The following is a 14,498-nucleotide window of genomic DNA, read 5'->3' on the forward strand; positions in this document are numbered from 1 at the left end:
TATTTTACTCCACTTTGTGTTTTTTTCTTTTACCTGTGCAGCAGATGTGCATGCCTGCCTATTTTCTGGATGTATTTCTAAATCTTCCTGATTGGTATGAGCAGGAATGAGTGGTTTGGGTAGATCTTATAAGGCAGAGATTGTGACAATGTTTATGGATGATGCACTCTTATCACCACTTGGATTAACAGTTCTTTTTTTTTCCTCTGTCAGAGACTTTTAAAACCTTTTGCATACCTGAGAGATGGGCTCATCAACCGTTTGGCTTTTTCACTATATTTTTGCTGCTGTGCTGTCCTGTGAGAAAACTTTGTCCTTTGTTAACAGTTTTGTGGGTTAACATCCAAGATGTGGTGCTGAACTAGTTAAAGCACTGCTGGGGTGATGTTATGGGCTGCATATCTGCATAGGGATCACCAAAATACCCAACAGGTACAGAGAGGGTAGTTGAGGAAAGGCATCAGGCCACAGGCTGTCCCTGGTAAGGCAGAGACTTCTTTGTACATTTTGTGTGTTACCTATAAATATGGATAACTTTATATAAATATATAGTGTTCTTAAAGTTGACTCTAAGACTACCTTTAGAGTGTCATGTAGACTTTCCTATCTCAGCTTCAAGACTTTCCTAAACCAACTTGATGCATTCCTTGAAGTCTCTAGCAGACTTCAGGATTTTTCTAAAGTCGACTTTAAGACTTAGTCCTCAGCAGACTTAGGCAGATCTCTGGAGATACTCAAAACCAGGCTGGATGTAGGTGACCCTGCTTGAACAGGGGGCTTTTGGACTAGGTGATCTCCATAGGTCCCTTCCAACCTCAACCATTCTGTGATTCTGGGATTTCTGAAATCTCCAGCCAACTTCGGCATTCCCAAAGGCCATCTTTCTGAGTATAGTAGTCTTGATCAGACTTCAGGAGTTTCTTAAAGACAACTCTAAAGTTTTAAACTCTTAAAAGTCACTCTGAGATTCTCTTTTATTACAGCAGTGTACAACGGGCAACCCCAAACCAACTGGAGGAAGCCAGTCCTCCATGCCCCTTGGCCTAAGTGAGTCGTGTGGGGACAAAAAAGCCCTGCAGCATTTCTACCCCATCCAGTGGTTTGGGCTGAAACAACTGATGAAACAACTGAAGCCCAGGCATCAACCTGCAACACTGCAGACCCTGAAACCCAAATCCCCCCAGAGGGGCAGCGCAGCTGCTGCTTTAACCCCTGGTCAAGGACATGGTGAAACCTGGGACGGAATTAAGGAGCAACTTTCAGCCCACAACCAGTGCCAATGGGCTTGGGTGCACCTGGCATCCAGTTACCAAAGTCATCAGTCAGCACCTTGTTTGTGCTGAAAAGCAGGGTTCAATGGGGTACTTGTTTCTCCCAGGAAATTCTCCCTGAAAATAACTGCAGAGAAAGCAAAGCAAAGGTAATAACATGGTTTGGGCTGAGGAGTACTGAGAGGTCAAGAGCTGAGGTCGGGATCTGAGAAGCACTTCCAGTCCTTGCCTGGTCCAGAGGTGCACAATGGGACCTGAGGTCACCCAGAGAAACACCCAGGGTTCTGTTACAAACCACCCATGAAGGTTTCTGAGACACCTCCAAAGGCACGTGGAGAAACCTATGCAGCATGCGATGGTTCACAGATGAGCTCAGGGAGCAGAAGAAGGGACATGGAGCTGAGGAACACAGAAGGCTCTGCAGAGGCTCATGGGGACCTCTGAAAGGCTCATGGAGGACCCTGGGATGCTCATGGAGGACCCTGGGATGACCATCTGCAGGTAGTTTTCCTTGTAGGTCAATTCTGGTGAGGGTAATTTCTGGAGTCCCAAAAGGGGCTGTTTTTAGTTTGTTGCTTTAATATTTTTAGCCTTGTCAAATCCAGCTTCACAGTAAATACAGAGATGAAAAACATATTTGAAAGAACAGCCTAGAAAAACACGTTGTTTTGGTTGATTATTGGACTTTCATTAGGAACAAGGAGGGGGTTGTATGACATCTATCAATTATGGTTCACTTGACTTTTATGGGTTTTTGTGTCTTTCAGTTCCATCAATATCTTGTTCTCTTACTTCAGAAGAGATGGTATCACATCTCATCAGGTGTGTGTTTCATTTCTCTGTTTACAAAGGGGAAATTCTACATGTAGTATCCTCAGAATGATTTCTCTTTCTCTTGCAGACCAGTGCTCTGCCCTCCTTTCCTGAGATGGTGAGTAACCACCCTTTTTTCATTTTTTTTTTCTTCCAACATCAGTATTTCACATGCATATGCTTTTCCAGCAGTTGCTTCTTTCCTAAATGGTACCATTCCCCCTTTCTGTGTTGCATTCAAGATCTGCTGTCAAATGTCTGTCTTCATTCTGTTCTCTTCCATCTGTAACAAGGATGCTTTTTGGTCATTATGAGGCAGGGCTCAATTTGCCCAGCTTCAGGTTTTTCCATTAGTGGCAACAAGTGATTTCTGAGGACAGATTGCTCTCACTTGAATTCAGGGGGCTACGGTTTGGTATCCTGGCTGCCTTTTAAGTCAGTAAGTAGAAACGAGTACCTTTCAAAATCAGAAACAAGCATCTTCAGAGAGCCTTCTCCCACATGGGCAGAATAAATGTCCCACTAATCATGCCCCATGAACTATGGGAAGAGTGTAAACAGCTACATAAGACTTAGACGAGTAACTTTCACGTGGATGAATAGTATCTCAGGTTAATTCTACCCTGATAATAATTTCAGTTGTGTCATTTAATTTATAAAAAGACAAAGCCCCTTCAAACCTAGGAATTCATGGGGGAAAACCTTAATATAGATCATCTGTGGCTCACAAATGAGGAGACAATTAAAATTCCTCCTAAAAACAAACCCAAACCATTCAAAACTCAGTTTCAAGCAGCTGGACTTCCACATTATGACTGTCACCCTCTTCACCAAAATCAGGAACAGCTGTGCAGTAAATTGCACTGTACAGATGTCAGTTCTGTGCCCAAGAAAGGAGAAAATAGCAAGAGCTTAGCTGTCCTTTCTCCATGAGGTAATAAAGCTGAAGATGCAACAGGGAACGTGTCCCTGGTGTCTCACTGGCACTGTGATAAATCCTTCCCATCGCCTACAAAAACAGCTTTTTTGCAAGGATGTCCTCATACCGCCCACAGGTAGGTCTGACCTGGGTTTGGTGTTTAACGGGGAAGAACAAATATCAGTGTTTGACTGGGGCATCGCTTCAGCCTTCCATGGCTGGTTCCTTCAGCTACTGGAAAAAATAGCAATTATTGCCACTTCTTAATACCATTAAGGTCCCTTTCCATGAAAAAGCTTAATGTGTTTTGCAGAGTGTAGATGAAGTTTCCATTATATTTCTGTTCAAATGACTAACCAAGATGATGCTACAGGTGGTGGAAAAGTGGAGGGAGGAGAGGACCATATGCTTCTCCTGACTCTTGATCTCCCTTTTTCTTCTTCTTCCTCCAGCCAAAACTTGAATTGAGAGAGTTAATAATTATTTCTGGTATGGTGGTGGTTGTTCTTATTGCTCCTAAGAAATCTCACCAAAGACTCAGGAAAACACAGCATTAGAGACTTGTAGCCATACACCCTTTGAGTGTTTAACGTGATGGAAGTGACAATATAAATAGTGAGGAAACTGAGTGCTTTTCAATAGCATATCTGAAATCCCTGTACAGGGCTGGTGTATCACTCTCCACATTTGAATGGTTGGACAAAAGAAGAACGAATTTTCCTGCGCTGAATGTGAAAGAAGCAGACACAACTGTCTGAGGTAGGCTGGATGAATTGGTGTCTAGGAATGCCTCTTTTCCCTGACTTTGGGTGATGAGGTGGACACAGAGTTGTAGCATGGCCAGCGTGTTACTCACCAGTGGCAGATGTTGGGAAGAGAACCTCCTGCAGAAATGACTGGTACCACAGGCATGCTGGTAGAAGACTTCAAAAGAAAGTGACTATTTTCTGTATATTTTAAAAGGTTTATTTTGAAGTGAAGCAGTAGGAAAAGATTCAACCTTCAAAGGGCTGTGAATAAAAACTCCACATTCTCACATATCCAGTGTAGCTGAATGAACTGTATTTCATGCACAGACTGCCTCAAGGGAGGTGAGATGTGAACAACATGTGTATAAATTGTCATGTTTGAAAAAAAAAAAAAAAAAGGGACTATTGCTGTGGTCCCCTCAACATCCTTGTTTTGTACCATCCATCCAGCAAGGCTGGCAACTAACTCTTTTTCATTTTAAGGTGAAGTTTGCCTGGCTTGCGAAAGGGATTACGCACTGTGGTTAGCCATAAGGCATGGGGATGGTGCTTATTTGTTCCTTGCTATCTAGGTTCCTGCTTTGAGGAAATAATCTCTGCTTTCTGACAGCATTTTTAACTTCTTCTAAAACTCCAGGAATGGCTGTGTGTCACCCCTCATCAGGACCAGAAATCAGGGGGTGTAAATGACAACCTTAAACACTCTAGGTTCTTACAGAATGAAGGAAGACACAAGTGCAGAAGGTGATTCAGATGCTAGATAAGACGATTCAGAGGTAACCTTTTAATTTGTCCTCTTTCCCCTGACAGTAGAAGAGTCTTGGAAGAGAAGACCCCATTGATATGTTCAGGGTGAGATTCAGCTTACTCAGGTTTGCTTATCAGAAAGCCTGGTGATGAATTTGTGCTGGTCAACCAGGCTTCCTTCCCTGGCAGTAAACCAAGGAAAGAAGTGATTATAAATGATCTTATGATTACACACGGACTTGAGATGACTCAAACCGACATTTAGGCAGCTAAATGGGTGTGCAAATTCTTCCATCTGCAGGGTCTGGAAACACAATTGGGAAGAGAATCTGCTTTTCTGTATGCCCACATCAAGCCTAACTTATTGCATAGTTTATTTACTATATATAGTAAAAGATTTATTTTTGAAGTGCATTTGGTTGCTTATCCTGAAGGGTTCATAGATTTTTCTTGCTGTTGTTTTTGTTTGGGGGTTTTTGGAGGGATGTTGACATTTCTGTTTTCATGGTATTTTTTTTTTGTCTGCACAGCATTGAAATCTGCAGTTATTTCAGTGACTTCTACCAGCATATCCTTTATTACATCTCCTTTTTAAGTAAAAATGTGAACAAAAAAATCTATCCTTACTTAAGTTTATGTTGATAGAAGCAGAAATCAGTCTTTACGTTTGCATGGTAAAGTTAAACTCATAATTTCTATTCCAAATGTGAAACTAGCACCCAAACCTGATTATCTGGAGAATGTATTTGAAGGATTGTGTTCTGAGGGATACCTTTGACAGCATAATTTAAGTTCAGTATATAGCTTCAACAACAGTAGCAACAGCAAAGTATGTGAGTTTTTTTAAAGGTTCAATATTAAAAATATTACTTTTTTTTTTTTCCCCATTTTGATGACTTAATGTAGTTCTAAATTTGACCTATGTCAAAGAAGAGGCTCCATCCCCCAAATCTCATAGTTACGTTAAGCATTTAGAAAGAAAGAAAATATGAGGAACAATATTCAACAGGAAAGCAAAAACGAACATTACTAACCCTAAATTGTGGCTGAACCCTATGCTTCACTCACCCAAATATCTAATGCTTATTTCATGTAGGAAGTAATGTGTTGTTGTTGTTGGTTTTTTTTTTTTTTTTTTTTTTTTTTTTTTTAGCAATGCAACATATAAAACACTCATTGATATACTATTTTGGCTTTAAGTATTTCAAAATACCCATCTAAGAATGTCTATGTCATGCACATGTCATTGAATCTATCTGCTATAAGAGGAAGAACTTCTCATGGAATTGTTTCCTAATTTCTCTTTGAATGTCCTCCTCAGGTTTTACGTCTGAGTATGCTTTACATCACCACTTTCTCCTTTTGATATTGTGTGTAAAATAATTGTGCCACCTTTAAGTCTCTTGAGCAGACAGGGACGAGCCCTGCTTGATTATGGCTCAAGCGTTAGGACCAACCAATGATCCCTTGGACAACGCTTACCAAAAGGGCAGATGTGAAGGAAGGAAATGCCTGAAGAAAACTACACTGCAGTGACCGAGTTCATTCTCTTGGGTTTCATTGACCGCTTGGAGGTGGAATTACCTTTGTTTGGGCTCTTCCTGCTCATCTATATCACCACGCTGGCGGGCAACGCTGGCATCATTGTGCTTGTCTGGCTCAATGCCTGTCTTCATAGCCCCATGTACTATTTCCTAAGCAATTTATCTTTCTTAGACCTCAGCTATTCATCTGATATTGCTCCCAAGATGCTGTTGAATCTGTTAGCACAGCGGAAGACCATTTCTTTCTTTGGTTGTGCAACACAGATGTTTCTCTTCGCTGCCCTTGCTGATGCTGAGTGCCTCATTTTGGCTGTGATGGCCTATGACCACTACATGGCCATATGTCATCCTCTTCTCTACACCATTACCATGTCCCACCAGGCCTGCGACTTCATGGTAGCTGGGGCTTATCTCAGTGAGGTCAGAACCCCACTGGTCCACACGAGCTTTGTGTTCACCCTGTCATTCTGTGGCTCCAACACCATCAACCCTTTTTTCCTGTGACATTCCCCCACTGCTGGAGCTCTCCTGCTCCAAAACACAGGTCAATGAGGTCCTCCTCTTCAACATGTGTGGCTTTATACAAACCAGCACCTTCTTGATCATCATCATCTCCTGTGCCTGCATCCTTGGCGCCAGCCTCTAGTGTGCCGCCTCTAGTGTGCCGCCTCTAGTGTGCCGCCTCTAGTGTGCCGCCTCTAGTGTGCCGCCTCTAGTGTGCCGCCTCTAGTGTGCCGCCTCTAGTGTGCCGCCTCTAGTGTGCCGCCTCTAGTGTGCCGCCTCTAGTGTGCCGCCTCTAGTGTGCCGCCTCTAGTGTGCCGCCTCTAGTGTGCCGCCTCTAGTGTGCCGCCTCTAGTGTGCCGCCTCTAGTGTGCCGCCTCTAGTGTGCCGCCTCTAGTGTGCCGCCTCTAGTGTGCCGCCTCTAGTGTGCCGCCTCTAGTGTGCCGCCTCTAGTGTGCCGCCTCTAGTGTGCCGCCTCTAGTGTGCCGCCTCTAGTGTGCCGCCTCTAGTGTGCCGCCTCTAGTGTGCCGCCTCTAGTGTGCCGCCTCTAGTGTGCCGCCTCTAGTGTGCCGCCTCTAGTGTGCCGCCTCTAGTGTGCCGCCTCTAGTGTGCCGCCTCTAGTGTGCCGCCTCTAGTGTGCCGCCTCTAGTGTGCCGCCTCTAGTGTGCCGCCTCTAGTGTGCCGCCTCTAGTGTGCCGCCTCTAGTGTGCCGCCTCTAGTGTGCCGCCTCTAGTGTCTTTCTTGCACAGAACGTGTCTTACCTCTGATAGCTGAGACTCTTTTTCATAGAGCTTGAGGGCATGTTCCATTTTCTTGAAGTTGCTGTAGCTGTTCAGGAAGCAGTCACAGCTGAGACCCAGGCCTGAAGGGAAGGTAACAGACTTTCTTCATACTGTTTTTGACCTGCATATTGTGGAAACAGTGTTTCTTTTATGACAAACAGCGCATTCTCACAATTTCCACTTAGTCAAAGTAGCTATCTTTCCACCAGTATTCATCCCAACCAATTTCTATTTACCACTGTCGTTGTTTGCAGTCCGCCCCCCTTCCCCCGGCTAGCCACCCCTATATATTTTTTAACATGACGTCAGATGGTATGGAATACCCCTTTGGCTAGTTTGGGTCACCTGTCCTGGGTCTGTCTCCTCCCAGCCTGCCTGTTGGCAGGACAGAGCAAAAGGCTGAGGTGTCCTTGGCTTGGTATAAGCACTGCTCTGCAACGATTAAAACATCGGGGTGTTATCAGCACTCTTCTCATCCTAAGCCAAAACACAGCATTCCACCAGCTACCAGGAAGAAAATTCATTCTGTTCGAACTGAAACCAGGACAGCCACAAGGCAAATCTGCATTCACATTAAGGTACCTTTTTCACACAGCCCATTTTTCAGCCTTCCAAATACTTAAGAACCTTCTTCAACGTCAGGCTGACCTGTGTGTACTTGGGCTTCTGAGGCCTTTTTTTTTTTTCTTCTTCTTTTCCTCCCGTGCTTGGAAGGGAGCTTAGAATCCACTTAAGTAATTTCACAGTAAACAGACAAGGTGAAGCTAGTACTCACACTCCTCAACAGTAACAACCGCAGAACCCAGGAACACTTACCTGCTGTCTTCTGAGCTTGAGTCACTTCCAAAGTGCTTCGCAGTGAAATAGTTCCACCAGGGTTTTTCTGAAGAAGGCACCACCAACGTAACTAACTCCTAGATTCTCTAAAACTATTTCACAGAGAGGGCAGAAAACATGAAGGAAAAGCAGCCTCGTAGGGAACACTGAGCCTGATTCACCACGAGAGAAAAACACCCTAGGCTACCCAAGCCTCAGTCTCTCCTGGGGAGGCAATTCTCCCACAAGTCTTCAGGCTTCCTATATAGCAAAGGTCAAATGACCCACACCTGGCAGGTTTCACTTAACAAGGGTGGAGCCAAGAGACCTTGTGGAATAAGCTCATCTACCTGGCTTCAAAATTTTAAGGTCTATTGCTCCTTATCACTTAGTAGAAATAACCTGCCAAGGGGCTTAGTGGTTACAGTTGACCTAATGAATTTTGTGCACAAAAGGTGCACAAGGGTCATATTTCTGTTAGTCATTCTGTGAGCAAAATTAGTACAGAGCCTGTTAAAAAAATCAATACAAATAAATAAAAGAAATGAATAAAAAAGAAAATGACCTTAAAGGCAAACTTGCCATCATAGATTTTCATCTCTCTAGTCATTACAGATAAAGAATTTAGCAATCAGAATTCCTTTTCTTGATATTAATGTTATTTACATTTTCTTCTCTGAGATCCCTTCTTTATGCAGGACTTTTCTAAATCTAGCCCCATGACCTCTGACTACTCTATTTATAGAATCATAGAATATCCTGAGCTGGAAGGGACCCATGAGGATCATCAAGTCCAACTCCTGGCACCGCACAGGTCTACCCAAAAGTTTAGACCAGGTGACTAAGTGCACAGTCCAATCGCTTCTTAAATTCAGACAGGCTTGGTGCAGTGACTCTGCCCCTGGGGAGCCTGTTCCAGTGTGCAACCACTCTCCTCTCGGTGAAGAACCTCTTGCTGATGTCCAGCCTAAACCTTCCCTGCCTCAGCTTAACACCGTTCCCATGGGTCCTATCACTGGTGATTACGGAGAATAGGTCAGCACCTGCCTCTGCACTCCCCCACGTGAGGAAGTTGTACGCTGCAATAAGGTCCCCCCTCAGTCTCCCCTTTCCCAGGCTGAAGAGGACCAGTGACCTCAGCCGCTCCTCATACGGCTTCCCCTCTAGGCCCTTCACCATCTTCATTACCCTCCTCTCGACACTCTCCAGCAGTTTAATGTCCTTCTTGTACTGTGGTGCCCAGAACTTCATGCAGTACTCGAAGTGAGGCCGCACCAACGCAGAGTAGAGCAGGACAATCACTTCCCTCGATTGACCAGCAATGCCGTGCTTGATGCACCCCAGGGTATGGTTGGCCCTCCTGGCTGCCAGGGCACACTGCTGGCTCATGTTCAACTTGCTGTCAACCACCGCCCCCGGATCCCTCTCTGCGGGGCTGCTCTCCAGCATCTCGTCACCCAGTCAGTACGTATAGCCAGGGTTGCCCCGTCCCAGGTGCAGGACCTGGCACTTGCTCTTGTTAATCTTCATGCGGTTGGTGATCGCCCAGCTCTCCAATCTGCCCAGATCTCTCTGCAAGGCCTTTCCACCCTCATCTGAGTCTACAACTCCTCCAAGTTTGGTGCCATCAGCAAATTTGCTCAAAACACCTTCTAGTCCTACATCTAAATCGTTTATAAAAACATTGAAGAGGACTGGCCCTAAAATGGAGCCTTGAGGGACCCCACTAGTGACCATGCGCCAGCCTGATGTGGCCCCATTTACCACAAGCCCTTGAGCCCTGCCTGTCAGCCAATTGCTCACCCACCATATGATGTGTTTGTTAAGTTGTATGCTGGACATTTTGTCCAGTAGGATCCCACGGGAAACCATGTCAAAAGCTTTGCTCAAGTCCAAAAAGTTCACGTCAGCTGGTTTCCCTTGATCAACTAGATGGGTGATCTTATCATAAAAGGAATTCAGATTTGTTAGGCAGGACCTACCCCTCATGAACCCATGTTGGCTGGGACCAATGACTGGTTTGTCCCCCAGGTGCGCTTCAAGAACTTCAAGGATCATCTTCTGTAGAATTTTACCAGGCGCTGATGTGAGACTGACAGGCCTGTAGTTGCCACGGTCTATTTTCTTGCCCTTCTTGAAAATTAGTACGACATTTGCCAGCTTCCAGTCCACTGGGACCTCTCCAGATTCACAAGATCATTGAAAAATAATTGAGAGAGGTCCCACGATGGCATCAGCCAGCTCCTTAAGCACCCTGGGATGAATCCCACCCGGTCCCACGGACCTGTATAGATCCAGGTGGAGCAGCAAATCCCGCACACGTTCAGGGTCGGTTGGGAGTTGATCATTCCCACCATCATGGTCCTCCAGCTTAGGGCACCCGGGGTGTATTTACTTCGGCTGCGTAGAAGCTATCACGCATAAATGCCAGGCTCCAGATCCTCACTCACTATTCAGGTCAAGGACTGGGCTGCAAGTTTTGGCTTTAATTTGTTTACGTGCCTACATTGCTGTTTCCTGGCAGGTCATGGGAAGAAGGTTGGCTGGCTTGCGGCAGCTTACGTGCATGTGGCTTTTAGGCTGCAGTCAAAGTGTTCCTCTAGATCTGGAAGTTTGTAGATGGTTGGAAAAGCCATCTGAGTGGTTAGAATGCTGCCTGGCAGAGAAGGACCTGGGAGTACTGGTGGCTAGTCAACTGAATACGAGCCAGCAATGTGCTCAGGTGGCCCAGATGGCCAACAGCATCCTGGCTCGTACAAGAAACGGCGTGGCCAGCAGGACTAAGGAAGCCATTGTGCCCCTGTACTTGTCTCTGGTGAGGCCACACCCCAAGTACTATGTTCAGTTCTGGGCCCCTCGCTACAAGAAGGATATTGAGGGGCTCCAGTGAGTCCAGGGAAGGGCAACAAAGCTGGTGAGGGATCTGGAGAACAAGTCTTATGAGGAGCAGCTGAGGGAGCTGGGATTGTTCGGTCTGGAGAAGAGGAGGCTCAGGGGCAACCTTATCGCACTCTACAGATACTTTAAAGGAGGCTGTAGCGAGGTGGGGGTTGGTCTGTTCTCACATGTGCCTGGTGATAGGACGAGGGGGAATGGGCTAAAGTTGCACCAGGGGAGGTGTAGGCTGGATGTTAGGAAGAACTTCTTCACCAAAAGGGTCGTTAGGCATTGGAATGGGCTGCCCAGGGGAGTGGTCGAGTCACCATCCCTGGAGGTCTTTAAAAGATGTTTAGGTGTGGAGCTTAGGGATACGGCTTAGTGGAGGACTGGTTAGTGTTACATCAGAGGTTGGACTACATGATTTTGGAGGTCTCTTCCAACCTAGGTGATTCTGTCTTGCGGTCTCCAAGCTGGGATACAACCACCTGTTAGTTCGGCATAACTGAATTTTGTGTTCCTTGCACTAGCTGTTCCTTCACCTCCTCTTCAGAGACAAGGACATGCATCTCTTTCACGCTCCTTCATTAGTAAACAAACCAGGATAGATTAAAGCCCCTTTCTTCACGTCAGTAAGATACCTGCCTTTGGTTTCAGTGAAGATTCAGGCCCTAGCACCTGAAGTTTCTTCTGGATGGTGTTTCTTCTGTATAGGGTAATTTCATTTCCCTGTTGAAGACTTACAAGGATGTAGTAACAAAAGCAAAGGCATAAAACGGTCCAGGAGGCTTAGGCTGCTTTTGAGCCTGCAGCAGACTATAGGTATGGTATTATCATTTCAGACAAATACAGTCTACGTAATGTGAACAGTTTCAGCACGCTTGCACTCTGCCAAAAGCCAGAAAATGGGACCTTCATTTTATGACCAGATGGAAAAGAAAAACAACAATGACAAAAATTAAGAGAAGGAACTTTTCCTTCACCTAAATTTTATTATTTTGCAACTCCTTCAGGTGTCCACAAGGAATTATCAACACCCTCCTCTCGCCTCCCCACCCCCCCCCCCCACCAAAAAAAAAAATAAAAATAGAGGGACATTGTGGCATAGGGGTATAATTTCAGTTCACACCAGAAGACATTCTTCTCACTGAAGTACAGCTAAGCCCCACAAAGCATCAAAACAAAACAAAAAAAGCCAAAAAGAGATGTATTTATGAGTTAGTTTTACGTGCCGGCATTATTTCCTTGTCTGGTGTCGCATTCAGGGCAAGATCTATTTGGGGGGAACGTGTAATGCCGTGCAAGGTTGTTTGGTGGTATGAGCGACAAAAAGACTTTAAAATTTTGAGCTGTTTGTATAGAAGCAAAGTACAGAAGAGTACACTATCCCTGAGGGCAACGTAGAAACTACCTGTTGCTTCTCAGGTTTAAAAGTTAAAAGGTGTAAGCAGCTGTTTGAGTACCATACTGACATATACATGAACATTTTCCTCTCCAATGTCCAAGTTGGAGTGCAACATTTTTCATCGTGCTCTCAGATCACAATCCTGATCTGAGAGCACGATGAAAAATGTTGCACTCCAACTTGGACATTGGAGAGGAAAATGTTCTCAGATCACAATCCTGATCTGAGAGCACAATGAGAGAACAATGGTTCCTAGTGCAAATTTCCAGAGAAGGGGGAAGCAAACCAGTCCTGACTGCTTTGAATGAGATGGAGAGAGCAAACAAACGTAGACGAAGAAGACAAACCTGTAGGAATGTTTTCAGATAATTGCCACTGTCCAAAAGCTTTAGAGTGGTTGAATCCTTCAAAGTTCATTACTGAAAACTCCGGCAGCATCACTGAATTTGAAGGAGTAAGATAGACTTGCACCATCTCAGAGCCTCAGCCACAGTTTACATGGGCACTGCCTCTAACTTCACAAGAATGAAAGAGAAGAGGTCATCTTTCTACCTTGTCAGCTACTGGCAGACCTAGAGAAAGAGAAAACAAGAGTTGTTAACATTAGGATGTAATGCTTTTTTTAGGACATCTCACCAAAAGTGTAATATTGAGTAGTAACCCGACAACAAATGAAAGGGAAGAAGAAGGAGTAGAAGGTACTTGCATGGCCTTAATTTCTGTGGCAATTGACAACCACCACAATCCGCAATGATTTCTAAGTGCCTTACACCATTGACCCTTGAGGCACAAAAACGGGATTCCCACATTAGGTAAGGGGAGTACAATCCCTCTCAAAACACGAGAGTCTGGGGACCGCAACTGAGTACTGAAAATCTTAAGGCTAGGATGTTCACGTACCAGAAAGGAAACTCACATTTTAGCACTAAACAACTACCTTTCGAGGCAGGCTGGGAACCGGTTCTTTTTAACCCAGGGTCCATTTCAGCATCTTCAAAGCTAAAGAAATGGTTGACTGCTCTGTTGAATTGTGCTCCAGGCAGAAAGACTCACGTTCCTATTAACAGAAAGAGCTTACTACCTTGCTTCTATCCTAAAGATGAGTTTTGGATTCAAACATACCCCGTCCAAGATGAACAACTACCTTAACTTTGTGGGGTTTATATTCTGCATAAGAGATTTGTAACATCAAGCTTCACAGCTTCTCCTCTGGATGCAGGAAGGAGGCTACAGATGTAGAAAAGGCAAGACAACTTCCAAAACTAAATTGCATTGCCACAAAACTAACGTAACATATCCCTGCAAGCACAGAAACTCCTTTGCAAACCACCACAGATTAGACATTAGGGTTAAAGAGTGCGGAAAGGATAGTTTAACATCTGTATGCATACTGCCAACTTTATGAGCCAGTCAAACGGAGATGAGAGCTTGAGATACCAACTGTGGCTTGGATATGCTGTGCACCATGGAACTTCCTCCACAGAAGACGTCTTGTTTGGAAGCTCCTCTATTCTGCGCCTCTATTCTGCGCCTCTATTCTGCGCCTCTATTCTGCACCTCTATTCTGCGCCTCTGTCCTGGTTTCAGTTCGAACAGAATGAATTTTCTTCCTGGTAGCTGGTGGAATGCTGTGTTTTGGCTTAGGATGAGAAGAGTGCTGATAACACCCCGATGTTTTAATCGTTGCAGAGCAGTGCTTATACCAAGCCAAGGACACCTCAGCCTTTTGCTCTGTCCTGCCAACAGGCAGGCTGGGGGTGCAGTAAGAGCTGGGAGGGGACAGACCCAGGACAGGTGACCCAAACTAGCCAAAGGGGTATTCCATACCATCTGACATCATGCTAAACAATATATAGGGGTGGCTAGCCGGGGGAGGGGGCCGGACTGCTCGGGGTTAGGCTGGGCATCGGTCAGCGGGTGGTGAGCAATTGCATTGTGCATCACTTGTTTGTACATATTATTAGTAGTAGTACTGTTATCATCATTGTATTATTATTATTATTATTATTATTATTATTATTATTATTTTCCTGTCTTATTAAACTGTCTTTATCTCAACTCATGGGCTTCACTT

General features: G+C 44.9%; 1 protein-coding gene across 1 annotated transcript; it reads left to right on the forward strand.

Moving 5' to 3' along the window:
• Nucleotides 1-6,007: 6,007 nt before the first annotated feature.
• On the forward strand, nucleotides 6,008-6,689 carry LOC311437674 (olfactory receptor 5AS1-like; the record flags this gene model as incomplete). The annotated part of the gene is given in 2 exon segments (XM_084521254.1): nucleotides 6,008-6,541; nucleotides 6,543-6,689. Coding segments are annotated over 2 exon segments (681 nt in total).
• Between the last annotated feature and the right edge of the window lie 7,809 nt (nucleotides 6,690-14,498).

The sequence above is a fragment of the Aythya ferina genome (genome assembly GCF_964211825.1).
Source record: "Aythya ferina genome assembly, chromosome: 5".
NCBI classification, from domain to species: domain Eukaryota; kingdom Metazoa; phylum Chordata; class Aves; order Anseriformes; family Anatidae; genus Aythya; species Aythya ferina.